This window comes from Oryzias latipes, chromosome 16, assembly GCF_002234675.1.
Source record: "Oryzias latipes chromosome 16, ASM223467v1".
Taxonomy (NCBI): domain Eukaryota; kingdom Metazoa; phylum Chordata; class Actinopteri; order Beloniformes; family Adrianichthyidae; genus Oryzias; species Oryzias latipes.
Genome location: NC_019874.2, coordinates 32,641,797 through 32,668,624, shown reverse-complemented (window position 1 = coordinate 32,668,624; position 26,828 = coordinate 32,641,797). Strand labels below are relative to the sequence as shown.

General features: G+C 43.4%; 1 protein-coding gene across 4 annotated transcripts in view; it reads right to left on the bottom strand.

Moving 5' to 3' along the window:
• Window positions 1-26,828, bottom strand: part of LOC101164373 (ras GTPase-activating-like protein IQGAP3) — a 53,759-nt gene that overhangs the window by 7,094 nt on the left and 19,837 nt on the right. For all 4 annotated transcript variants that reach the window (XM_023964056.1, XM_023964059.1, XM_023964058.1 and 1 more), the window contains 15 exons: window positions 19,169-19,240; window positions 18,987-19,056; window positions 18,694-18,902; window positions 18,457-18,609; window positions 17,841-18,004; window positions 17,551-17,775; window positions 17,335-17,475; window positions 15,844-15,928; window positions 15,442-15,674; window positions 15,233-15,365; window positions 15,043-15,157; window positions 14,876-14,978; window positions 14,715-14,802; window positions 14,427-14,639; window positions 14,169-14,332 (listed from right to left, as the gene is read on the bottom strand). In XM_023964056.1, the coding sequence (XP_023819824.1) occupies window positions 14,169-14,332; window positions 14,427-14,639; window positions 14,715-14,802; window positions 14,876-14,978; window positions 15,043-15,157; window positions 15,233-15,365; window positions 15,442-15,674; window positions 15,844-15,928; window positions 17,335-17,475; window positions 17,551-17,775; window positions 17,841-18,004; window positions 18,457-18,609; window positions 18,694-18,902; window positions 18,987-19,056; window positions 19,169-19,240 (2,168 nt within the window). The remainder of the gene's footprint in view (window positions 1-14,168; window positions 14,333-14,426; window positions 14,640-14,714; window positions 14,803-14,875; window positions 14,979-15,042; window positions 15,158-15,232; window positions 15,366-15,441; window positions 15,675-15,843; window positions 15,929-17,334; window positions 17,476-17,550; window positions 17,776-17,840; window positions 18,005-18,456; window positions 18,610-18,693; window positions 18,903-18,986; window positions 19,057-19,168; window positions 19,241-26,828) is intronic.

The following is a 26,828-nucleotide window of genomic DNA, read 5'->3' as shown; positions in this document are numbered from 1 at the left end:
GGCTAGAAACTGAACAGTACTGGAAAAGTATATGGGAGAAAGAGACAGCACACAACAGCAATGCCCAGTGGCTGGTCTCTCTGAGAAAAGAACATAGCAACCTCCCTGAACAGAATCCAGTAACCATCACAGTGGCAGACATCCAAGAAAGAGTCTCAGGTATGAAGAACTGGACAGCACCGGGCCCTGACATGATACATGCCAACTGACTAAAGAAACTCACCGCACTCCACGAGTGCCTGGCAGCACAAATGAACCAGCTGCTAAGTGATGGGACTCACCCTGATCCAGAAGGATCCCTCAAAGGGTGCAGTCCCATCCAACTACCGGCCAATAACCTGTCTGTCCACAACATGGAAGCTCATGTCAGGCATCATTGCAACCAAGATAAATAGGCACATGGATCAATACATGAGCAACACACAGAAGGGCATTGGTAGAGACTCCAGAGGAGCCAAACACCAACTCCTGGTCGACAGGAGTGCAGGTCACGACACACCAACCTGTGCACAGCCTGGATTGATTACAAGAAGGCCTATCACTCAATGCCACACACATGGATCACTGAATGCTTGGAGCTGTACAACATCAACAGGACTCTAAGAGCTTTCATAGGAAACTCAATGAAGCTGTGGAAAACCACCCTTGAAGCCAATGGGAAGCCACTTGCACAAGTGTCCATCAAATGTGGGATATACCAAGGTGATGCTCTGTCCCCACTGCTGTTCTGCATAGGTCTGAACCCCTTCAGCCAAATAATCACCAAGACTGGCTATGGATACCGACTCAGAAATGGGGCCAACATCAGTCACCTCCTCTACATGGATGACATCAAGCTATATGCTAAGAGCGAGCGTGACATTGACTCCCTGATCCACACCACCAGGATCTACAGTACTGACATTGGGATGTCATTCGGGCTCGAGAAATGCAGCCGGATGGTGAAAAAGAGAGGCAAGTTAGTAGGGTTGTGCAGATGGACGATACCATCGTCCACCGTGATGGGTGACTGACATCACGATGGAGAGACACCATCGTGATGCCACGCCCCCGCCACGCTGCGAGTCGACACAATAAGACGCGGTTACATGTGCAAAATATCTTGATAAGGATTTTTGGTCAGATTAGAATCCAACCGTGTAGATGGGCCCAGAAAAACTTTTTCAGATTATAAAAAACCTTCACATGGGTCACACTTTCGGTCGGAATAAATTCTTCGCACATGCGCAGTAGTGTTTTTACAAACCGGAAGAGAAACTTAGTTCCGCCGAACGGCTACATACATAGACACGTCAGCTTGGTATTATACAAGATGATCTCCTAAACGTGCTTTTATTAATGTTACGGTTATTATGAAGCGCCTGTTGGCGCATCATTTTAATTATGATCCGTGTGGTCAGTGCTTTTTCTGTTGAAAAACGGAGCCGGAAGCCAGGATTAGCAGTATGCTAACACGGGCTAACAACATTAGCATGAACATAAAATCCATGCGTGAAATGCTAAAATCTGCATCTTGGCTGAACGTAAATATGTGGGAATGACATCAGCCTTTATTTTGTCGGGACACGACTGGAAACACAAATCCACGTGATTGTTTGAACGGTTTCTAAGTACTGAGCAGCATTTCCACTTCGAAGCTTACACACTGCGTTAGCTAGCGCTCCGAGCTCTGCCCAGACACACACTTTTACCGGGAGACCCGCTTCTCTTAAATTCCGGTTGCTCGTTCACGTAGAGCTGCGGGACGGATCACAGTCCTAAGTCTCCCACACGTAACAAAGCATCCTTACTTCCCCTAAAACACAAAACTGTAAGTCCGTCTGCTCTGCTAGAGACACGGTCGCTCGCTCCGCCGGTCCATTTGACTAATCAAGTGCAGGACCGGACCACTTCTTTTCCATTTTGTTTATTTATTTTTTTAAAGTCACTTCCCTCAGTTTAGACTGGATCATCGTGGATGAGTCATTATTTGGTAAATAAAAGAAATAAAGTAATAAAGTAAAAAAACGAATAGCTATTATATAAGAACGAAAAATTAAAAATAACCCCCCTCGACGATATCATCGTCCATCCCGATGGTTGACTGCAAACATCGTCAACTGCCAATTTAGGGGACATTGCCCAACCCTACAAGGTAGTCCACACAGGAGGGGTCTCACTCCCAGAAGGAACAATAGCAGACATCGAGGACAGTTACAAGTACCTTGGAATTCCACAGGCAAATGGCAACCTGGAGCAGGCAACAAGGAAAGCTGCAACAGCTAAATACCTCCAACGAGTAAGGCAAGTCCTGAGAAGCCAGCTCAATGACAAGAATCAGACCCGGGCAATAAACAGCTACGCACTGCCAGTTATCAGATACCCTGCAGGAATAATAAGATGGAAGAGATACAGACCACGGATGTTAAAACACGAAAGCTCCTCACCATGCATGGAGGGTTCCATCCCAAATCACGCACCCTGAGACTGTATGCTAGCCGCAAGGAAGGAGGCAGAGGACTAGTGAGCGTAGAAGCCACAATCCAGGATGAAACATCCAAGATGCATGAATACATCAAGCTGAAGGCCCCAACTGACAGTGTGCTCAGTGAATGTCTCAGGCAATGGAGAGCAGAGGATACAGTGCTGGAGGACAGATCCTCATGGGAGGACGAACCCCTGCAGGGGATGTACCACCGGACCATAACCGAGTGGCTGATATCAAGAAGTCCTACCAATGGCTAGAAAGGGCTGGCCTACAGGACAGCACTGAGGCACTCATCCTGGCAGCTCAGGAGCAAGCCCTGAGCACCAGAGCAATAGAGGCTCAGATCTACCACACCAGACAAGACCCAAGGTGTAGATCTACCACACCAGACAAGACCCAAGGTGTAGATCTACACCAGACAAGACCCAAGGTGTAGATCCACCACACCAGACAAGACCCAAGGTGTAGGCTGTGCAAAGAGGCGCCTGAAACAATCCAACACATAACTGCAGGGTGTAAGATGCTGGCAGGGAAAGCACACATGGAGCGCCACAATCAAGTGGCTGGAATAATATACAGGAACATGTGTGCAGAATATGGACTGGAAACCCCAAGGTCAAAATGGGAAACACCTCCGAAGGTGGTAGAGAATGAGAGGGCAAAGATCCTGTGGGACTTCCAGATCCAGACAGATAGGATGGTAATGGAGAACCAACCAGACATTGTAGTGGTGGATAAAGAACAGAGGAAAGCCGTTGTGGTGGATGTGGCAGTGTCAAGCGATGGGAACATCAGGAAGAAGGAACATGAGAAACTGGAGAAATACCAGGGACTCAGAGAAGAACTGGAGAAAACCTGGAAAGTGAAGGTGACAGTGGTGCCTGTGGTAATTGGAGCACTGGGGGCAGTAACCCCCAAGTTGGAGGAGTGGCTACAACAGATACCTGGAAAGACCTCAGACCTCTCAGTCCAGAAAAGAACAGGAACAGCTAAGATACTGCGCAGGACCCTCAAGCTCCCAGGCCTCTGGTAGAGGACCCGAGCTTGGGGGAGAAACCACCCGCGGAGGGTGAGAGGGGCGTTTTTTTTTTTTTATATATATACACAATAGGCCTGCACAATATACCGTAAATTTATCGTTTTCGTAGTATCAAGCTGTGGAACATGCATTTCGCAAAACACAATGAAAATTGCAATAAATGGTTACCTTAAATGTGTTAAAACAATCTTATGGCAACTTGAAGCATTTAACTAATCAAATAAATCCCTTTATGCATTTGCCCGATCAGATGGAGTCCTATAATGTTAGATGTTTGTCTCCTATGTTGACGAGGGTCAGTTGGAGTATCATTTTTAAACTGTTGCAATGAAATGGGAAAGAAGTTTTTGATTGTTTTGCTCTTCGTTTATGTACCGCAAATTAAAGTCATCGCAATATTAATCACTAATATCGCATGTTTTTTCCTCATATCGTGAAGCCCTAATATACAACTTATAAAACTTAAATGAATTACCTCTATTGGTAACAAGTAATTGAGTTAAATTTATTCAATCTCATTTCTTACGTCTATCCAACTCAATATTTTTTTACAACACAAATTGACATTTAAGTTATTACTTTTTTACTTTTTCTATTTTTGCACATTTTGAACACCTTCATTCTTTTGCACATTGTTGTCATTTCTTCTCTGCTTTTTGAACTGCTGTAACAATTGAATTTCCCCAATATGGGATCAATAAAGAATATCTCTATCTCTATTTAACTAAATGTCATACTACTCTGATTCAATTAAATGTTTTACCATCATAATTTATTATAATTCTTGAACTCTCATACGTCTAAGTTAGGGGCTGCAGATTTTCTCATTTTTATACCATAAAAACAAGTAATACAATGTGGACATACAATATATACCATGCATTTAATAACTGACTGTAACTTCAGTTCTTATTCCATACTGATGCACTAGTGGTTCTATATAAACTCATCATCCTCTTCCTCCCTCTCACTCAGGGTGCACAAAGAATTAAACAAAAAAAGATACAATAACTGGACAAAACACAGTAAAACAGCTAAACAACTAAACACATTTGGTCAAAAACCCACACTTAAACCCAAATCCGTCCAGACAGGCAAAGGGAATGGTATCCCACAATCCCTTGCAGTGCCAATCTAACAGCAGCACCAAAGTTACACCTACTTAATTGAATTAATTTGAATGAAAGTAAAATAACTGTCTGAAAACTACGTGTTATTTTTAAGCTGACTGAACTTAAAAAATGATTTATCTTGGACTTCCGGAATGCCGGCATAGAGGAGACACGCTCAGTCTGAGGCTCCCGCACTCGGGTCACTAAAAACTCCACAAACTCGAAAAAAAACAACAGAAAAGAAGATATGAGTGGAGGAAACACGCTGCGGAAAAGCCAAAGAAAAAAAAAAGAAGTGAACGAGCTGACCGAACCAGAAAATATCGAGCACGAGATGGAAGAAGCGGCCAGCGAAGCTAACTCGGACAACGAAAACCAGCGAAGCCACAGCGACACAAAGCTAATGCTAGACGGGCTAGCAAAAATTAGTGCTCAGATCCATGACTTGGACACAGAGCTGCGTGGGACAAAGAACGAACTGAAACAGGAAATATCTTCCCTCAGGCAAGATATGGACCGACAGTTCAAGGAGTAACACAACACGCTGGAAATTCAAAAAGCAGACCTAGCTGAAGCCCAGACATGCATCGCAACTTTGGAGGAGAGCAACATGGAGGCGAACGGTGAGCTAAAAACAATGCAAAAACAGATGCAACTTCTGCGGGACAAGGTTACGGAATCTGAAGCCAGAGCCCGGAGAAATAACATCAGAATCTTCGGGCTACCAGAAGAAGTTGAAGGGGGCTCAATTATAACTTATCTAAACGATTTGTTTAAAAAAGAGCTTCTCATTCCGACGGACTTTGATCCTCAGATGCAGCGCGCACACAGAACCCCCCCGATGAAACCCAAAGCAGGCCAGCGCCCGAGGCATGTCGTGGTCAATTTCTTAAGTTTTGCAACGAAAGACACGATCCTGAAGAAAGCATGGCAAAAGAAAATAAAAGTGAAAGATCAGCTCATCCAGTTTGACCACGACTACCCAGCAGAAATTGTACAACAAAGGCGCTCATACTCGGACATTAAAAAAGTTCTGAAGGAGCGGGGAATCCGTTTTCAAACCCCATACACAAGGCTGAGGATTCATTGGAAAGAAGGCGTACAAAGCTACAACAGCGCAATGGAAGCGGCAGAAGACATTAAGAAGAGAGGGATCGATGTCAACACTCCAAGCAGCGAAAGCAGCAGGGGACCGGACCGGACCCAAGCAGCAGAGGGATGGCAGCGCGTCGGAGGGACAGCGCGGCGTGCACAAGAGAGGCTCCAGGAATACCAGAGGAAATAACCACAGGGAATCCGTAAATGGAGTAGAATTAAACAAAAAAGGCCGAGACGGAGCTCACAGACTGAGGAGGAAGGAACGTTGGACAAAGCTAGACTTATGTCTAGAGGCAGGCCCCCATCTGGAATGAGGACATCCTGCCCACCCACCAACGGGGACGAGAGAGGAGAGATGGATCATCTTTTCTCCATGTGGAAGTCACAATTTACGTTTGTGTTCAGGTTTTACAGTTTTTTACAATTTTTGTTTGCATGGTCACGGTCTAGGTGCATAAATATGATTGTTATAAGATAAAATGTGTAGTTTGAGCATTGCCTCGTTAAATGTGAATGGGTTAACCACACCCAAAAAGAGGGGGATAATTCTGCAAAAATTAAAAAAAGAAAATATACAATTAGCTCTATTGCAAGAAACCCATTTAAATGATCAAGAACACGAGAAACTTAAAAAACTAGGATTCAGAAATACATATTACAGTTCATACAAACAAAGCCGCAAACGAGGAGTCGCCATTCTGATATCAAACAGAACTCAATTTGAGACTGACAAAGTCATAAAGGGGAAGGACGGGCAGTACATCGTTGTTAAAGGACGAATGGGAGATGCAGTTTTGACAATAGTCAATGTATACGCCCCACCTGAAAGTGATAAACAGTTTTTTAAATCCCTGTTTAACGTTATTGCTGAAGAGGCCGAGGGTTTATTAATCTGCGGAGGAGACTTCAATGTAGCCTTAAACTTTAAATTAGACACAACTAGTAAACATAAACATAAAAAGACTATTGCCAAATTTGTTAAATTATCCATGGAAGAACTGGGATTGCTGGATGTGTGGAGAAGCTTAAACCCCCGTAAGAAAGCTTACACACATTACTCCGCAAGTCACAAAGTACATTCACGAATAGACTATTTCTTTGTTTTTAAATCAGATATTAATAGAGTGGAAGAATGTAAAATTGAGTGTGCAGATGTGTCCGACCATAATATCCAGCACATGAAAATAAATATATCAAATAGGAAGAAACAAACAACATGGAGACTGAACGTTGGGATTTTGAATAATGAAACAATTATAAAGGACATAAAAACCGACATAAAACAATATATGGATGACAATGACAATGGAGCGGTAGACCCTACAGTGCTATGGGATGCTCTTAAAGCAGTAATAAGAGGAAAACTGATAGCGAAAACAGCATGGTTGCGGAAAAAGAGAATTCAAAAATATGAAGAATACTCGGTAAAATTAAAAGAACTCGAACAGCAGCTTATAAATAAAAATACAACAGAAATATACCAACAAATACAAAATATTAAAAAACAAATCAACCACATATTAGAGGACAAAATAGAAAAAAAGATGATTTATTTCAAACAAAGCTATCAGGAAGTAGGGCCTAAATCAACAAAATTACTAGCCAGAAGAATTAAAAAACAACAAACTCTGAATACAATCTATGAAATCCTTGATCCCGAAACCAATAAACTAAAAAATAATCCAGAGGAAATTGAAAGAATATTCACTAATTACTATAAAAAGCTATATTCACAACCTCCTTCAGCCTGTGAACAAGATAAAAGAAGCTTTCTGGAAAATATAGATCTGCCATTTATCGGATTAAATCAAAATAAACTACTTACAGCTGAAATTACTACAGAGGAAATATTAAAAACTATAAGCTCTTTGAAAAACAATAAATCACCAGGCAGCGACGGGTTCCCAGCTGAATGGTATAAAATATTTAAAGATGAGCTGACTCCAATATTACACAAATCTTTGAATGGGACCCTACAAAATAATAAAATGCCTATTTCCTGGTCCGAAGCAATTATTTCAGTTCTGTTGAAACCAGGGAAAAACAAGCAGTTGTGCGCCAATTATAGGCCTATTTCAATACTAAATATAGATTACAAAATCTACACGTCTATAATCTGTAACAGGATAAACACATTTTTACCTGACATTATTGATGAGGACCAGACGGGATTCATAAAAAGTCGCCAGACACACGACAACATTAGAAGAACCTTACACTTAACTGAAAGAGCCCAAAGAGAACATATAAGTACAGTTCTCTTAAGTATTGACGCGGAAAAAGCTTTTGACTGCGTTAATTGGGAATTTTTATTCTTAGTTTTAGAAAAAATGGGATTTAATAACAAATCGGTTGAAATTATAAAAACAATATATTCACAACCAACGGCAAAAATTAAAATAAACGGGAATTTAACAGGAACATTTAAATTGGAAAGATCCACTAGGCAGGGTTGTGGACTCTCCCCAACTCTGTTTGCTCTTTTTATTGAGCCTCTGGCACAGAAAAACCTGAAATTAAAGGAGTTTCAATGAATGGCGTTGAACACAAAATAGGATTATTTGCTGATGACCTAATAGCGTACCTCGAACAACCAGAATCATCAATTCCACAGTTTATGAAACTGTTGGGAACATTTGAAAATTTATCGGGATATAAAATTAATATTTCAAAAACTCAGACTCTAACATTCAACTATGTTCCCTCTGAATACATTAGAAACAACTTTAAATTCAATTGGAATATGACAAGTATTAAATACCTAGGAGTAGAAATAACACAAGACTTTCAACATATAAACATTAAAAATTATTCAGAAGTACAAGACAAGATAAAAAAAGACATAGAAAGATGGTCAACACTCCCACTAGATTTCAGCTCTACAATCGAAATAGTGATAATGAACATTTTGCCGCGGTTTTTATTTTTATTTCAAGCTCTACCAGCACAGGTCACTAACACCCAATTTGCAACGTGGGACAAAACAATATCCAGATTCATATGGGAGAATAAAAGATCCAGAATAAAATACGGCACCCTCCAGCTTCCAAAGAACAAAGGAGGTATGGCTTTACCAAAGCTGAAAGAATACTACATCGCCTCACAATTACGGTACTTATGCTGTTGGTGTAACCCCCATTATACTGGAAAATGGAAAAATGTTGAATGTGAAACTTTACAAGAACCTATTCAAAACATTATTGGTGATAAAGAGTTATATGAAACAAAGAAAAGGCATTTAGATCCCATAACAAATCATACACTAACTATATGGTTCAAACTACTCCAAAAATATAAAATCTTAAATAGTGCAAATAAATTAAAATGGGTAGCATATGACAGGCAGTTTAAACCAGCAGAATATGATCAGACCTTTAAATATTGGACTACAAAAGGAATAACAGCATGGTGCTTGCTAGAAAAGGACGGACAGCTGGAGAGTTTTGAGAACTTGACTAAACAATTTCACCTTCAAAAACAGGATTTTTTCAGATACTTACAAATGAGAAACTACCATAAGAAAGCAATACAGAGCGACTCCTCTGGGGATGAGGGGATGATAGTTCACACAATAACAAAGACATATAAAGACAACAATACTAAATTGATTAGTTTGCTGTATAAATCATTGATGGAATATGACGAAAACACAACTTTGAAAGTAAAAGATAACTGGGAAAGAGAATTAAACATAAGGATAACTGAACAGGACTGGTTAGATATGTGGAGACACCACCATACCACCACTGGATCTCGAACGTGGAGAGAGTTCGCCTGTAAGAACCTTATAAGATTTTTCATAATGCCCAAATTAAAGAATAAACAGTTGAAAACAAATCAAAGCTGTTGGTGCGGATGTGGAGAAATAAATGTTGACCATTCTCATGTATTTTGGAAATGTCAGAATGTAACAGGTTTTTGGAAGATGGTGGGTGATCTCACATGCAAAGTGCTGGGATACAAAATTCCTTTGGTACCAGAACTGTTTTATCTGTAGATGTTTTCAGGAAACTTAATCCACCAAAGTGACAAATATTTATTTAAAGTTATGTCACTAGCCGCCAAAAAAACAATAACCAGAAACTGGGGCACTACGGAGATCCCTTCAAAGGAGCAATGGACTTCAACAATCAACAACATGTACTCAATGGAATTAATAACATACAGGCTGAAGCTGCAAGAGGCACAATTACACCGAAAGTGGAAAAAATGGACACTGTACAACAGATAGACATATGAAACACCTAGACTTGACCTTTTTCTTTTCTCTCTTTTTTTTGTGATGTTTGAGATTTGTGTTCATGTAACAAAAACTAATAAAAATAAAGTTATAAAGAAAAAAAATGATTTATCTTAACTGAAGCAAATAATTAAGTTAGATCAAAGTATAAAGTTTATCTTTCCAACATCCATATGTGGTCTTATCGGCCTCTCATGGTGGAAAAAGTATTATCTGAGCTTCTTCATCCACTAAATCATCTTCAAATGGACACGCCATGCTGCTTCACCTCTCTGAAAACAAACTAACCTTCAACTAAAGCTGCTCCAGACCAGGTTATGTTCAGAGCATGAGTTGCCATGGTAACTTGACCTACCCTGAAACATGCCTCCATTTCTGGAACAGAAAGCTGAGGTTATCTGCTTCCTTAACCTCAAACTTACCGTGGTAACTAGCATAACCTGCTTTCTGGAATACCCCCCAGGAGATCTTTTGCTGTTCCACATAAATCTCTGATCAACTCCAGGAGGGTCTAGAGCAGGGGTGTCAAACATACGGACCGCCAGGTGGTTTAGTGTGGCCCACACATGAAGAGTAAAAATCAAAAGGATGTTTAAAAAAGAAAGCACGTTTCTAGTCCATTCCTGTGGCGAGTTATGACTTGTTAAAGAAATAACTGAAATGCACTATTCCGCCACTAGGGGGAGCAAAGGAAAAGCAAAACAGATGAAACAGCAAATATCTGCATGTGCCAAAAGGGAAACCTAACAGCTCTGTCTTGGTAAGATGTAGTTTGGTTCCTCGTGAGCCTCACCACTGTTACATTGCTATCAGAATGATCAATAGTGACACAATAATGAACAAAATGTTGTCAGAATGATAAAATAAGGTTGAAGTGGAGTGCTGAGCTTTCCAGGAAAAAAATGGAAAGAGTTTTATTTGTTCATGGAGCTGAAAGCAAAACCTGTGTGATTGGTATGTCATCAACAGGTCGCAGTGCTCAAAGAACATAGCATTCAGCACCACTGAGACTCACCATAAAGAAAAGTTTCACCCTTTGCAGTTAAGAAAAGAGAAGATTTATCAACTGGACTGACAAAATAACCGTCTGCATTTACTGCAGTCGTGACGTCAGTGATGGAGCAGTGACAGATGCCTGATTGCAGACAAGTTGGAGCAAACATCCAAACCATTTTCTGATGGTGAACTTATGAAAAAAGGCTGAAGGCTGCAGAAGGGTTGTTCCCAAAAAGCAGTCGATTGATGAAAGCACCAACATCACAGAATATGTACAGTTGTACATATTTATTAGAGGTGTTGAACAGACCGGTCAGGAAGAAGGCAGGTGTTGCCACAAAATTCAAGCAGAAACCAGAAAAAGATTCTTATAATAATGAATGATAATAATAATGGACATTACATTGTGTTTTGCACACTTTAATGACAGTAAATGTGTTTCTGCACAGGATTTGAATCCTGATATTGACGATCTGGTGAAGTTTCAGGAGAGAACGGAGGTCAACTCCAAACTCTTATGTTCACAAATGTTTGCAAGTTTAATTTAAAGTAATTTTGTCATCGTTTGGACATTTACATTTTAGGAAGATGTTTCATTTTTATCTGTAGCCCCTCTTGAATTTATTATCAGGATTGATTCAGTGTCAGATTTAATATATTCAGTCTGTATAAAATTGAATAAACCAATATTTTTTTAAATGAAATTAATTTTATTTAAGATCCATTGGCCTCTGTGAATGAATGTGTAATAAGAAATGATTAGGCTACCATGTTGGTTGAGGCATGTTTTCCAATTGGGTAAAAAAACAAGAATAAAGCTGTTGTTTTGCCTTTACGCTACTGATCCGGCCCACTTGAGATCAGACGGGTTGAATGTGGCCCCAGAACCAAAATGAGTTTGACACCCCTGGTCTAGAGGTTCTGCTTCATCTCATTAACATCCTCTTCAGCCACAAATCCTAAAATCTCCACTCTGGATCCGTATGTTCCTGGTCCCCATGGGGTGAGTCAGCGTAGAAACAGATAATTGAGGTGGGGTGGCGAGTCAGCTTTCTGCCTACGTTCAGACAGCCAATCAGTCTCCAGATGGAACAAAGATGCCAGATTTCCAGCAACATTGCAGTGAGATGGTTCCGTACTGTTCCATGGGTTCCTGTTGGATCTCTAGGCTCAGGGATCCTGAATCTGTCTTCAGTGATAAGAACGGCGGTTTACCGTCTACCGATGCTCTCCAGCTCTTAGCTGGTGACCCTGGGCTTTTAGTAGACCCCCAAAAACAGCGCTCCCTACAGCCCAGTCGGACCACATGTTCTTGCATACTGTGCAAAGTTTCCCCTGGTAATCTAGAACAAATATTCAGTCTGAATACACCCAACTGGACCCTGGTCTGGGACCAGGAACCGCTCTTGGACCCATCTTTGGAGGTGGTCTTGGTTCGTTTTCAATCGCAGTTTCGGTCCTCAGTCTGGATGCAATCCGTCCTCGGAGCGGAACAACTGGACCAAACGGCCTCCGTAACGACGTAAACACAGTAGGAATGTGGGAACCAATGACCCGCGGGTCCAACTGTCGTTTGTTAGAACGTTGATTTTAACATGTGAAAATGCTTCTTACGCGTTTTTCGCCCGGCGCTGCGGTGACGTCATCCTAAAAGCTACTTTGTAGTCCCTCAAGAGAATTCTCTTAAAACAATGACAACAAACCACAACGATGAGACCCAGCACCTCTCTGAAATGAATGCAGACTCGTTAAAAGTGGTTTTAACGAGATCCACATCCCTCCACACCGTTTCACCGACAATCCATACGTCAGAAACGATCATCAGTACTTTCTTAGTCATCTTTTCCACAGTAACCCCCCCGCAGCACGCCAAACCAAACCAAAACGGCGGGTAAAGTGTTTCAGCGAAATATAAGGTTTGAATCAGTGAAACGGCTGCAAAGAGCAGGACGTCCATCATTTCTGCCTGTAGTTACTCTGCCCCGCCCTCGTTATCCCTGACCAATGAGTGAAGAGACCTTTAATAATAATAATAATACATTTTATTTAAAAGCGCCTTTCAAAACACCTAAGGTCACCGTACAAAGTTAGAGGTAAAACACAATAAAATCACAACATGTTAAAAACAATAGATAAATTGGATTCATCAGTAAAATCAGCTGACAGAAGATGAGAAATTGTGTTCCGGAAATGCAAGCTTGAACAGAAAGGTTTTGAGTCTGGATTTAAAGATCGGAAAGGAGTCAGTGTTACGGAGGTCTGGGGGGAGAGAGTTCCAGAGTTGGGGAGCAGAGCGACTGAAGGCACGGCTCCCCATGGTGACCATACGGGCCGGAGGGACAGAGAGCTGAAGGGAGGAAGAAGACCGAAGAGAGCGAGAGGGAGTGTTAACATGGAGGAGATTAGAGAGATAGGAGGGAGCCAGGCTATGGGGGGCTTTGAAAGTGTAGAGAAGGAGCTTGAACTTAATCCTAAAGGCTACTGGAAGCCAGTGCAGCTGCTGGAGAACGGGAGTGATGTGATGGAAGGAGGGAGTTCTGGTGATGATGCGGGCAGCTGAATTCTGGACCAATTGAAGCTTATTTAGAGTTTTGTTGGGAAGACCAAAGAGAAGAGCATTACAATAGTCGAGACCAGAAGTGACCAGACTATGAACTAATATGGAGGCGGAGTGGATGGTAAGGGAGGGGCGGAGTCGATTAATATTGCGTAGATGAAAGTAGGCTGACCGAGTAATGCTGTTGATGTGGGATTGAAATGATAATGTACTGTCAAGGATGACACCCAGATCCTTTAGTCACGTGGTTTTGTTTACAAGCTTTGGTTCAAACAAGGAATAAGAAATCCGACCACAGTCTGAATACAGAGCAGACGCAAAGTTCAGGACTCGGTCCGGAACATATGAAGCGGACCCGCTCCAGGTCTGAAGTAAACCGACGGAAAATGAATGTAATTTATCCAAAACTGTCAACGTTGATAGAATTGAACCCTATTGGTTGATTTAACTGACTATATAATTGCTGCTCTGTGATTGGTTGACCCGTTTACATTTTCTTGTACATTCCATTCCACTTTATCCTATCCTATCTTTGATATCACTCAGGAACCTTGTCTTAGTTGTGGTTCTGCTTTGGTCGATTTCTGACAGGAACCAGACCTTCTGTCCAGAATCGGGTCAGTTTAGGACCTGGAGAGAAGCTGGGGGCCACATCCTACCTTTGGGGGGTCAGGTTGTCCAGACAGGAAGTGATGTAATGTCTGTAGTAGTCCACCTGCTCGCTGTGAAAGTTGCTTTTCTCCTGCAGGCAGCTTAGGGTCTGACGCAGCTTCTGTAGCTCCGCCCCTCGCCGCTGCCGGCGCAAACGTTGCTGTCGGATGTCCTGAAAGGAAAAAACATTTACACAGCTGGCAGGTCACTGAACAGCCCCGCCCACTCCAAAGAGCCACAGGGAGGATCAGAAAGAAAGCTCTGACCTTGGCGATCTGCTGGAGAATCTGGCTCTCGGTCTGCGGTGGCGTCAAGACCCCAAGTGTCTCCAGACAGCGAAGACTCCGCAGGATCTTCCTCTTCTTCTCTTCCAGGCTCAGGTTGCTGTTGGCGACCAGCGACTGGTTCCTCTTCATCTTCTCCGGCGTTTGCGCGTCCTGCCGGGCTCTACGCTGCAGCAACCAATCATGACGGGCTTCCTGTGGCAAAGGGGGAGGGGTCTCGTTAGACGCAAGGTGGGAGCGGAGGCCTGTAGGTGGTTACAGGTACATCACCTGGGCAGGTGAGGTCTGTGTCCTCAGGATGTCACTGAGAGAGTCTCCTGACTGCGTCCTGATGACATCAACAATCAGCTGCTTGGTGCTGAAATAAAAAACAAAAACACCTCAGCTAGTGGGTGTGGCTAACAAACAGGTGAGGCTGTAGGCGGAGCTACCTGAGCAGAAGTCCTTTGGCGTCTTTTTCCTCCTTGGCGTCACTGAAGATGTCAAACTTGTTGGTCAGGGTTAGAGAAACCTCCGTCTTACTCAGCTCTGCCTCTGATGAGAACAAACATGTAACACCTGCCACAGGTGGAGCCACAGTCCAAGAACCAAGACCTACCTGCCGCAGAACCAGCGAGGTCCTCCAGAGAGGGAACCGCTCCGAGGTCCTTTAGAATGAGTTTCAGCGGGTCTGACGGGTCCGGACACAAAGCGTCCTGGTGGTCCAACAGCAGCTGCAGAGAGACGGCTGCAGGTCAGGAGGAAACGGCGGGGTCCAGGTCCGGCTCCCGGTCCGGCTCGGTTCTCACCTGGTGCGTGTTGAGCAGCTCGCTGACAGAGATGTAGATGACGGGCCGGTTGAGGATCAGCAGCTCAGAGTACTCGTCCATGCTGAAGTGCTGCTCCAGTTCAGGAACGTCACAGACCGCCTGCAGGAAGCTCCTGGAAAGGAACCATCCGGACCATCAGGTCCACCTGCAGACTCGCTCTTCCCTTCTTCACCTGCATGCGAGCTCACCAGAACTTGGCGTGAGTCTGGCTGATGTACTGGTTCAGGGCCCGGATGTGGTACCCGTCTCCATGGAAGTGCTTGTTGGCAGCAACTTGCTGCAGCATCCGAGCGACAGAGCCCAGGACGTGGCGCTGCTCCGGCAGCAGGGCGGAGCCGGTGGAGCGCTCCAGAACATCGAAACCGTCTGGAGCCACAATGGCCGGGTTCATGTAGCGGTAATACACCAGGTTCCCCACAATCTGAGGGACAAGGCCACCATGAGATGCTCTGCAGGTTCTGACTGATCAGCAGCTGCTTCCAACTCCACACTGAGGAGGTTCTGCAGGGATCGGGGGAAACCTGACCCGGCAGAGCTGTCAGGGTTCCCCTGTCAGAACCGGAGGGGGTGATGGGAACAGAGGGGTTTACCTTGTAGAGCTCGTCCTCTCCAGCTTCAGGAAACTTGGTTTTCAGGGCGTCCCGGAGTGTTTTAGCGGAGAACCGCAGCCCGTAGCTGCAGAAGAAGAAGAGGCATCACCTGAGGAACCCTGACCCAAAGCCGATGTCATGAAAACATCCATCGTTTTAATCCGGTTCAGTCCAGATTATGGCTCAGATTATCTTCACAGTTTCTGCAGCGATTATCAGATTAGGGTTTGGAATAGGGTTGTGCGTGATGCCACGCCCCCGCCACGTTGCGAGTCGACACCATAATCCGCGGTTACATGCCCAAAATATCTTGATGGGATCAATGGTCGGATTAGAATCCAACCGTGTACATGGGCCCAGAAAAACGTTTTCAGAATATAACAAACGTTCACTAAGGTCACACTTTCAGTCGGAATAAATCATTCGCACATGCGCAGTAGGGTTTGACAAACCGGAAGAGGATATAACTTCCGCCGAGTGGCTTTTTTTTTCAAACTTTATTGAATGTAACAATTCAATACAAAACAATGTTAAACAGCGCCGAGCGGCTATATACATTGACATGTCAGCTCGGTAAAATACGAGATGATCTTCTAAACGTGCTTTTAATAATGTTACGGTTATTATGAAACACCTGTTCGCTCATCGTTTGAATTGAACGAAGCCAGGATTAGCAGTATGCTAACACGGGCTAACAACATTAGCTTTGGGTGGCGCTGCATCCTGGCTGCACGCAAACATTTGGGAATAACATCAGCCTTTATTTCGTCGGCACACGACTGGAAACACAAATCCACGTGATTTTTTGAACGGTTTCTAAGGACTGAGCCACATTTCTGCCTCACACCGCCGCTGTGTGTGCTGACGATCCGAGCTCTGCTCCGAGACACACACTTTTAGACCCGGTTCTGAGTTCGGTAGCTAGTTCCCCCAGAGCTGCGGGACGGATCGCAGTCTTAAATCTCCCACACATAGCGCTCATGTAACAAAGCACCCCCCCCCTCCCCCCTTCCCCTCAAACACAAAGCTGTAAGTCCGCGCTCCGCCGGTCCACTTCACTAGTGAAGTGCGGGAGCAGACTACTTCTTTTCTATTTTGTTTGTTACTTTTTTTGTTAAAGTCACTTCCCTCAGTTTATACTGGATCATCGCGGATGAGTCATTAGTTGGGAAATAAAATAAATAAAGTAATAAAGTAAAATAACGAATAGCAATTATCTAAGACAGAAAAACTAAAAATAGCCCCCCCCCCACGACGATATCATCGTCCATCCCGATGGTTGACAGCAAACATCGTCAACGGCCAATTTAGGGGACATCGCCCAACCCTAGTTTGGAACGCTGTAGAACAAATTCCTCAAGGGATTTAAATCAGTTCAGAGCCGCATATGAAGCGTTATTATTATGGGATGGTTCTGCGATGTGTGCGGACCACAGGTCTGAGGGGAACCGAGCCTCTGAGACCCAAACTCCAGAACAGGTGAAGACCTACGGAACTTTGTGGAGGTTGGAGGTGATGGCTTTGAGGACTCGGTCAGTCAGGTTCTTCAGGTTAATGACGGCGATGTCGATCCTCCTCTGGACCTCCGGGTGCGACAGAGCGTCTCCAGAAGAAACCTCGTACGGTAAAGAGCTGCTCAGACACACAGGTGAACCGTTACGACCGTCAAACCTTTGTTACCCGTGTCCCAGGTGAGGGTGCTCTAACCTCTTTAGTCCAGTCTTGGTCTCCGTCTGGTTGATCCAGGACTTGTAAACCTCCACTGGGTCAGTTCTGATGCTGAGGGTTCTGTCCAGCAGCAGGTCCTGTAGAGCCGGACCCAGCACCTCCCGGAGGGGGTTCTGACCGTGAGCATGGCGGTAAAAGTTCACCATCATCTTGATGACGGTGGGGTTCCCAGTGACAATGTCCTGAGGCTGTGTGACCTTCAGGCTGTAAAGAAACGCCTTAGTTAGAGAACGCCGACCTTCCTCAGGTGATCACTGCCAGCAGGTTACCTGATCTCATATCGCAGAGCTGCAGTGAACAGCTGCAGCAGCAGGAAGCCGTCTCTGCGGTCGGAGCCATAGTTGAACAGACTAAACACCAACATCTCCATGAAGGAGTTGGAGCGACTCTGAGGCATCAGGAAGATCAGCTGAGCCAGGTACAGAGGCTGCGTCTGAAACGGACACGCCACAAAACTCACCTGCAGACCAACACGGACGTCTTCCTGCGCATAGTAGGCTGCAGGGGGTCCACAACCCAGGAACTGTCCCACCTGACCCTCAACCTGTGAACTTCCCCTTGACTCAGGAACTGACCCCCAACCCAGGAACTGTCCCACCTGGCTCTCTCCCCAAGAAATAATGTCCCTTGACCCTAACCGAGTAGGACAGCACCTACTGCAGATATGAAAGAAACAAAGGAAGCAGAGCACACCTTGACCACACCCTCAGACGGAGAAAGAACTAGAATTATGGGATAGAAAAATGACCTTCATCTTAACCAAAGGAAAGAGGTTGAAGAAAAACTGAAGGAATTTGGTTCAAAAACAAAGGAACACATGAAAAAGACACACTGACGAAGAAATGTCCATGTTCATCTGCCAATAAAGACTGGACAAAAACTCACCTGCAGCAGGTAGAACAGGTGCTGGTAGGCCTCCAGCCTTTCCCTCCTCTTCCTGCTCAGAGCCTTTAAGCCTTTGCTCTTCTCCACATCCATCATGTCCGACAGTTGCTCTTTGGTCTTCCTGGTAAGCTTCTTGCAGTGAGAAACCACTTCCTGTTCACAGGGACAATGGAAGGGCGGGGCCTCAGGTGATCTTCCAGGTTACATTGGTCCTAACATCCAGGTGACCACTCTCACCTGCAGTGTGGCTCTGTTCCGCACAAGCAGACCGATCTTCAGGTCCATCAGGTCCAGGTCACCCTCCAGCTGTCGGTTAAAGCGAATGGTCCTCGCCACCTCCTCAGTGAGACGCAGAAGCTCCGCCTCCTCCCGGATGTCTCCGTCACTCATGTCAAGCAGGTGAAGGAACTTCCTGACCACTGACAAGGGGGGCGTGGTGGAATGAACTGAAAGAGGAGAAAGGAGAGGCGTCTTCATGTCTGCTGCAATAAAGTGTCTCACGGACCAATCAGAAGCAGGCGTGAACGTACCCAGCATCCTGTATTCGTGTCGCGCTCTGTTAGCTCTGAAGAACGCCTGGATCTTGACGACTGCGCCAACCTATCAACGAGTCCGACACACACAGACGGCTCTCTGATTGGACGTCTGCTTCAGCTGTTTCATGGTTCAACCAGCAGAGCCACTCGGATCGGTCCACTGAAATGAGACTTACATGGCATCTGAAGAACCGCAGTCGGTCTCGATATCTTCTCCTCATCAACCACATCCTCACCAGGGACTGGATCTTTTTACAGAAAAAGTCACAACATGTGAGGAGGCAAAAGCAGTAAGACTGAGAGAAAGGCCATTCTTAGGCAAAACCTAAATGACTGCAGAACCAACTACCAAAAACCTAAAAGACTGCAAATCAGCCTACCAAAAACCAAAAAGACAGCAGAACCAACTACTCAAAAAACCTAAACGACATCAGATCAGACTACCAAAAACCTAAATGACTGCATAACCAACTACTCAAAAAACCTAAACGACATCAGATCAGACTACCAAAAACCTAAATGACTGCATAACCAACTACCAAAAACCTAAACAACTGCAGAACAATCTACCAAAAACCTAAATGACTACAGATCAGACTACAAAAAACCTAAATGACTGCAGAACCAACTACTAAAAACCTAAATGACTACAGATCAGACTACCAAAAACCGAAATGACTACAGATCAGACTACCAAAAACCTAAATGACTGCAGAACCAACTAACAAAAACCTAAACGACTGCAAATCAGACTACCAAAAACCTAATCGACTACAGAACCAACTATCAAAAACCTAAATGACAGCAGATCAGACAACCAAAAACCTAAACGACAGCAGAACCAACTATCAAAAACCTAAATGACTACAGAACCAACTACCAAAAACCTAAATGACAGCAGATCAGACTACCAAAAACCTAAATGACAGCAGATCAGACTACCAAAAACCTAAACGACTGCAAATCAGACTACAAAAACCTATACGACAGCAGAACCAACTACCAAAAACCTAAACGACAGCAGAACCAACTACCAAAAACCTAAATGACAGCAGATCAGACTACCAAAAACCTAAACGACTGCAAATCAGACTACAAAAACCTATACGACAGCAGAACCAACTACCAAAAACCTAATCGACTACAGAACCAACTATCAAAAACCTAAATGACTACAGAACTAACTACCAAAAACCTAATCGACTACAGAACCAACTATCAAAAACCTAAATGACTACAGAACCAACTACCAAAAACCTAAACAACTGCAGAACCAACTACCAAAAACCTAAATGACTATAGATCAGACTACCAAAAACCTAAACGACAGCAGAACCACTTACCAAAAACCTAAAAGACTGCAAATCAGCCTACCAAAAACCAAAAAGACAGCAGAACCAACTACTCAAAAAACCTAAACGACATCAGATCAGACTACCAAAAACCTAAATGACTGCATAACCAACTACTCAAAAAACCTAAACGACATCAGATCAGACTACCAAAAACCTAAATGACTGCATAACCAACTACCAAAAACCTAAACAACTGCAGAACAAACTACCAAAAACCTAAATGACTACAGATCAGACTACAAAAAACCTAAATGACTGCAGAACCAACTACTAAAAACCTAAATGACTACAGATCAGACTACCAAAAACCGAAATGACTACAGATCAGACTACCAAAAACCTAAATGACTGCAGAACCAACTAACAAAAACCTAAACGACTGCAAATCAGACTACCAAAAACCTAATCGACTACAGAACCAACTATCAAAAACCTAAATGACTACAGATCAGACTACCAAAAACCTAATCGACTACAGAACCAACTACTCAAAAGCCTAAACGACTGCAGATCAGACTACCAAAAACCTAAATGACAGCAGATCAGACTACCAAAAACCTAAATGACTGCAGATCAGACTACCAAAAACCTAAACGACAGCAGAACCAACTATCAAAAACCTAAATGACTACAGAACCAACTACCAAAAACCTAAATGACAGCAGATCAGACTACCAAAAACCTAAATGACAGCAGATCAGACTACCAAAAACCTAAACGACTGCAAATCAGACTACAAAAACCTATACGACAGCAGAACCAACTACCAAAAACCTAAACGACAGCAGAACCAACTACCAAAAACCTAAATGACAGCAGATCAGACTACCAAAAACCTAAACGACTGCAAATCAGACTACAAAAACCTATACGACAGCAGAACCAACTACCAAAAACCTAATCGACTACAGAACCAACTATCAAAAACCTAAATGACTACAGAACTAACTACCAAAAACCTAATCGACTACAGAACCAACTATCAAAAACCTAAATGACTACAGAACCAACTACCAAAAACCTAAACAACTGCAGAACCAACTACCAAAAACCTAAATGACTACAGATCAGACTACCAAAAACCTAAATGACTACAGATCAGACTACCAAAAACCTAAACGACAGCAGAACCACTTACCAAAAACCTAAACGACTGCAAATCAGACTACAAAAACCTATACGACAGCAGAACCAACTACCAAAAACCTAATCGACTACAGAACCAACTATCAAAAACCTAAATGACTACAGAACCAACTACCAAAAACCTAAACAACTGCAGAACCAACTACCAAAAACCTAAATGACTATAGATCAGACTACCAAAAACCTAAACGACAGCAGAACCACTTACCAAAAACCTAAACGACTGCAAATCAGACTACAAAAACCTATACGACAGCAGAACCACCTACCAAAAACCTAATCGACTACAGAACCAACTACCAAAAACCTAAATGACTATAGATCAGACTACCAAAAACCTAAACGACAGCAGAACCACTTACCAAAAACCTAAACGACTGCAAATCAGACTACAAAAACCTATACGACAGCAGAACCAACTACCAAAAACCTAATCGACTACAGAACCAACTATCAAAAACCTAAATGACTACAGAACCATCTATCAAAAACCTAAACGACTGGACTTCCGGTTGTGACATGTAAGGAGAGGACGCATAGGAAGAGGCTCCCGGCTCATTTTTTCTTAACCCCTCTTTTAATACATTACACTGCGTAAACTTTGGTATATATTTAGTTGTGGTCGTATCAAGCTCTCTTGGTAAGAATGAACAGCTCTAAATCTGCCAAATCGGCCAACAGCGTGCAAACCCCGGCCACGCGCGCAGCGGCTAAGTTAGCATCTTTCACAGCTAGCAACTCTCCGAGCACCACAGGAGCGTCTGAGACCACCCCGCCGCCCGTTGCAGCTGGTGCAGACATTATGGACCAACTAGCGGCTGAGTTCGCAAAACAGAGAACCTCACTGAAGGAGGACATTGAAATGGCCATCAAACCAATATAATCCTCTCTGGATTCGCTACAGACAACTCTCAACTCCTTCCAGAGCCGTCTTACCTCCGTGGAGGGGGTTGCCGGCGATAACTTTGAGCGGCTCACAGTTGCGGAGTCTGCCATCAGAATGCTCCAGAATCACAACCAGGAGCTTTTGGATCGATGTGAAGACCTGGAAAACCGCTCACGGTGATCTAATCTCCGCATTCTGAACATCCCAGAAGGCAGCGAAAACGGCAAAGACCCCGTGAAGTTCATGTCGGATGTGCTGATCCAGCTGATGGGACCAGAAGTTTTCCCCGCGCCGCCTGAGCTTGAGAGAGCACACCGGACCCCGACCTCCAAACCCGGCCAAAGATCATCTCCTCCAGGGCTCCAGACTGCGACCAATTGGTCGCATTTTGCGACCAAAATTTGAGAGTGTGCGACTGAATTTTACATCCAGTCGCACATGTGCGACCAGTAAATTTGCCTCCCCCACCCTACGTATTTTTTTATACATCAAACGTGGAAGGGGCACGTCAATGATCAATGAAATACTCATGAAACGCCAGCACACACTCGCGTGATGCCTGTCTGTGAGGCGGCCAATGCGTGTGAGAAGAATAGGGAAAGTCACTGTAAGTGGCTAAATGCGTGGAGGGGATAATCGAGATAATCGAGTGCGCGTAAACATCTGTGGGAATGAAACGGAGACAAATATCACAACCTCATCATGTGCGTCTGAGCTATGAGCAAGCGAACTATTGATTCGTTCTTCTGACCTGCGGCTAGTGTACCAGTGCCAGAGTGTACAGCAGGGGTCTCAAGCTCTCGGCCCGCGGGCTATTTGCGGCCCCCAAGATGATATTTTGCGGTCCCCGCCTTAATATGAAAGTTTAATGTTACTGCAGCCCGCCAGTTTGTATGAATGACACTTTTTCTTTGTCGTGCACGGAGCTGACCAACCAATCACAGTGGGGTATATGACTCTTGGGGGCGTGACACTGACCAGGCTTGAAAGCAGGAAACCTGACAGCCCCCTCCCCGGACCACATTAAGGACTTCCTTACTTTCCTTTTTAGAACGTATCTATTCGATCGTAATTTTCTACATACATGCAGTCCGTGCTGAACTTTTCTCTGGGCCGCACAGACCCGGTGGAAGGTTTAGGTTTTGGTGACGGTTACGGCGGCGCATCAGACGGTTCCGCGGGAGATGGTCAGCTGAGGAGAATAAATGTCCCACACCTACGTGCGTGACAGCTAACGGGGCTTGAACTTTAAACACGCTCGAGCAAAAACAACACTGGTTTTAGACTCACTGAAAGTACGTGGGGAAAATGCAACGATCTAGCCTGGATCGTTGGCGAGACCAGAAGGGGGGGGGGGGGGGGGGGCTGTGAGCTGTAACATTCAATTTAGTTTTAATATTCTTCTCCCCCTTAGTATGATCTGTGTTATTATATATTTTATGATTATTTTAATGTTTTGTGATGAATGTAGCCTTTTTTTAATGAATTGGTATTTTAAATTATTTTAATTAATCACTCCACTACAAAAACCATCAGGACACATGTCCCATAATGCATTGTTTTGTAGTCTGTAGGGCAGCTTTCAGTCAGTTCAGTTTCCAGCTGTGTCCGGGTAGGTTTGCCCCTTGCTTCCACCCCTTTCTCGCAATATTTTTGTGATGATTGACAGTTGATGTTGGAGCAAAAACAAAAATATATGTCACACACCAGGTGATCTGCGCAGCGTTGAGTTCACCTCGGTGATCTCAAACACGCTTATTGTGCATCTTGGCTGCACCTATTTGGTGTCACAAAGATAAATTTCCATCCGTTTTGTTTACTATTTGTACTGTCATGACAGCGATGCTGCTGTCAGTTTACCTTGTTGTTGCATCTTCAAAAGTGCAGAATAAAATGTGACACTGAATTTGAAACAGCACATTGTAATTTCTGCATCTATTATTAAAGTATTTATTAGTAATACAGTGGAAATTAGTGGATTTGGTTAGCATGTTGATTTACGGGATGCGCCCCTAAATTTTCTGGTTGTGCCCCTAAAATTTTCAGTTAGGGGCCACTGTGCTCCTAGTGAAAAAAGTTAGTCTGGAGCCCTGATCTCCTCGCACGTTCCTGGTCTGCTTTTCTAGGTTCCAGCAAAAAGAAGCTGCGCTACGCTGGGCCCGGAGTCATGAGCTGAAATACCAAGGTGCCACCATCAGAGTTTACCAGGATGTCAGCGCGGCGCTGGCTAAGAAGAGAGCTGCGTTTAACGGCGTCAAACGAGCGCTGTACCAGAAGAACATCAAATTCCACCTGCTCTACCCGGCCCGGCTGCGAGTGATGTTCGACAATAACGTACTGACTTTCGACTCGCCTGACGAAGCGCAGAAATTTTATGACCAGAAATTTGAGCATGTTGACACTGGACTTCAGGTGTGAGTATTTATGCTATAAATCTTAAGCCAAAAACCACTATCTGACGTAACCACCGTCGTGCGTGGGGTCCCTTAGTTTATTCATGTGCATGCGTGTGTTTTCTTTTACCATTATTATAATATTTGATTTTTCGTTCTTAAGTTTTCAATTTTTTTTTTGAAAATTTTTAAACATATTCAGCCTCAGGATCTGACGTTTAAACAGATGCCAAGATATGTTTAGTAGTTTACAATTTTGTATCTTAACTTTGTCTTTTTAATTTTTATTTTATTATTATTATTTTCTTGTTGTTTTTTCCCCCCCTCCTTTAACTGATTAGTTAACACATCAGTTATTTGCTAATGATTGTCTGAACTTTAGTGCTTATGTTCTATTTCAAAGAGCTGGGAGCCCTATGCATAACATAAGGAAATGTGCTACCAGAAGTTCGTAGGAAAAATAGTGTTTAGCCTGCAGCTTGCCTCATTGAGAAGGACAGGTATAGGCTTAGTTCTTAGGTTAGGTTTAAACAGGGTTTTGTTTAAGGGTGGGGAAGGGGACGTCATCACTCTTCTGCAGCATGGACTGCGTTTTTTCTTTGATAAAGTAATCAATAAGCTGTGCACCCTGGCTGTCACTTCTGGGTCTTTTTCTCCCTTATTTTTTATATGGTGAACAGTGCTGATGCAGGAGGAGCTGCCGTACGTTTCATCACTTGGAATGTAAAAGGTTTAAATGGACCTGTTAAACGAGCTAGGATATTTAATCACCTTAAACATTTGAAATGTGATATTGCCTTCCTGCAGGAAACTCACCTACTGGTTAAAGACCAAGTTAGACTTAAAAAAAGCTGGGTTGGTAATATATTTCATTCTAATCTTAATTCTAAAACCTGCGGAACAGTCATACTAATTCATAAAAAAATCCAGTTTGCTGAAACCACCATTATTCCAGACCCTCAAGGGCGGTTTGTGATCGTGTCTGGGCTCCTGTATCATAAGCCTGTGGTCTTGGTAAACATCTACGCCCCGAATTGGGATGATGAAAAATTTATGAGTAAGATAATGTCATTGATTCCTGACCTAAACTCACACCAGTTAATTTTTGGTGGAGACTTGAACTGTGTAATAAATCCAACACTTGATCGTTCAAATCCTAAATCAACAAACCTTTCCAAAAAAGCCAAAATCTTATCAAATTTTATGAACGAGATAGGATGTGTTGACCGTGTTTTGTATCCACAAAGTAAATCATATTCTTTCTTTTCCTCTGTACATCACTCATATAGTCGAATAGACTATTTTTACATTGACCAGAATCTTATCCCATTGTTTCAAAAGTTGAATACTCATCTATAATTGAATCTGACCACGCCCCTGTACTACTGGATCTTGTGTTTCCTTACTATAAATCAGAACGGCCCCCCTGGAAGTTTGACAGAAACCTCTTGGCTGAGGATAGCTTTTGCAAAATGATATCCCAAAGAATAGACGACTTCATAGAAACTAACCAAAAAGATGACATCTCCCCTTCTATCCTCTGGGAAACATTAAAGGCTGTTATCAGAGGCGAAATTATCTCGTATTCAGCTAAAATAAAGAAAATGAAAAGGACCACACAAGAAGAGCTTATCAAATCTATATCTAAAGTGGATGCTCAGTATTCTGCCTCTCCCTCCCCTGAACTCTATAAAAAGAGACTACACCTCCAAACAAAATATAATTTGATAGCAACTGAAAAAACAGAACAGCTTCTGTTAAAATCACGGGGATATCTCTATGAACATGGCGACAAAGCTGGACGTTTCTTAGCACACCAACTGAAGTGTCGTTCAGCTGCTCAACTTATTCCCCAAATAACAAAAAAAGATGGCACACTGACTATTGACCCAGCAGAAATTAACGAAGCGTTTACTTCCTTTTACTCCGACCTGTATATGTCAGAAATGACAGAAGATTTCTCGGAGATGGAAATGTTTTTAAATAACTTAGAATCCCCCTTAGTAACAGAAATACACAGGACCAATGCTGAGCTTCCACTGGACCATAAAGAAAT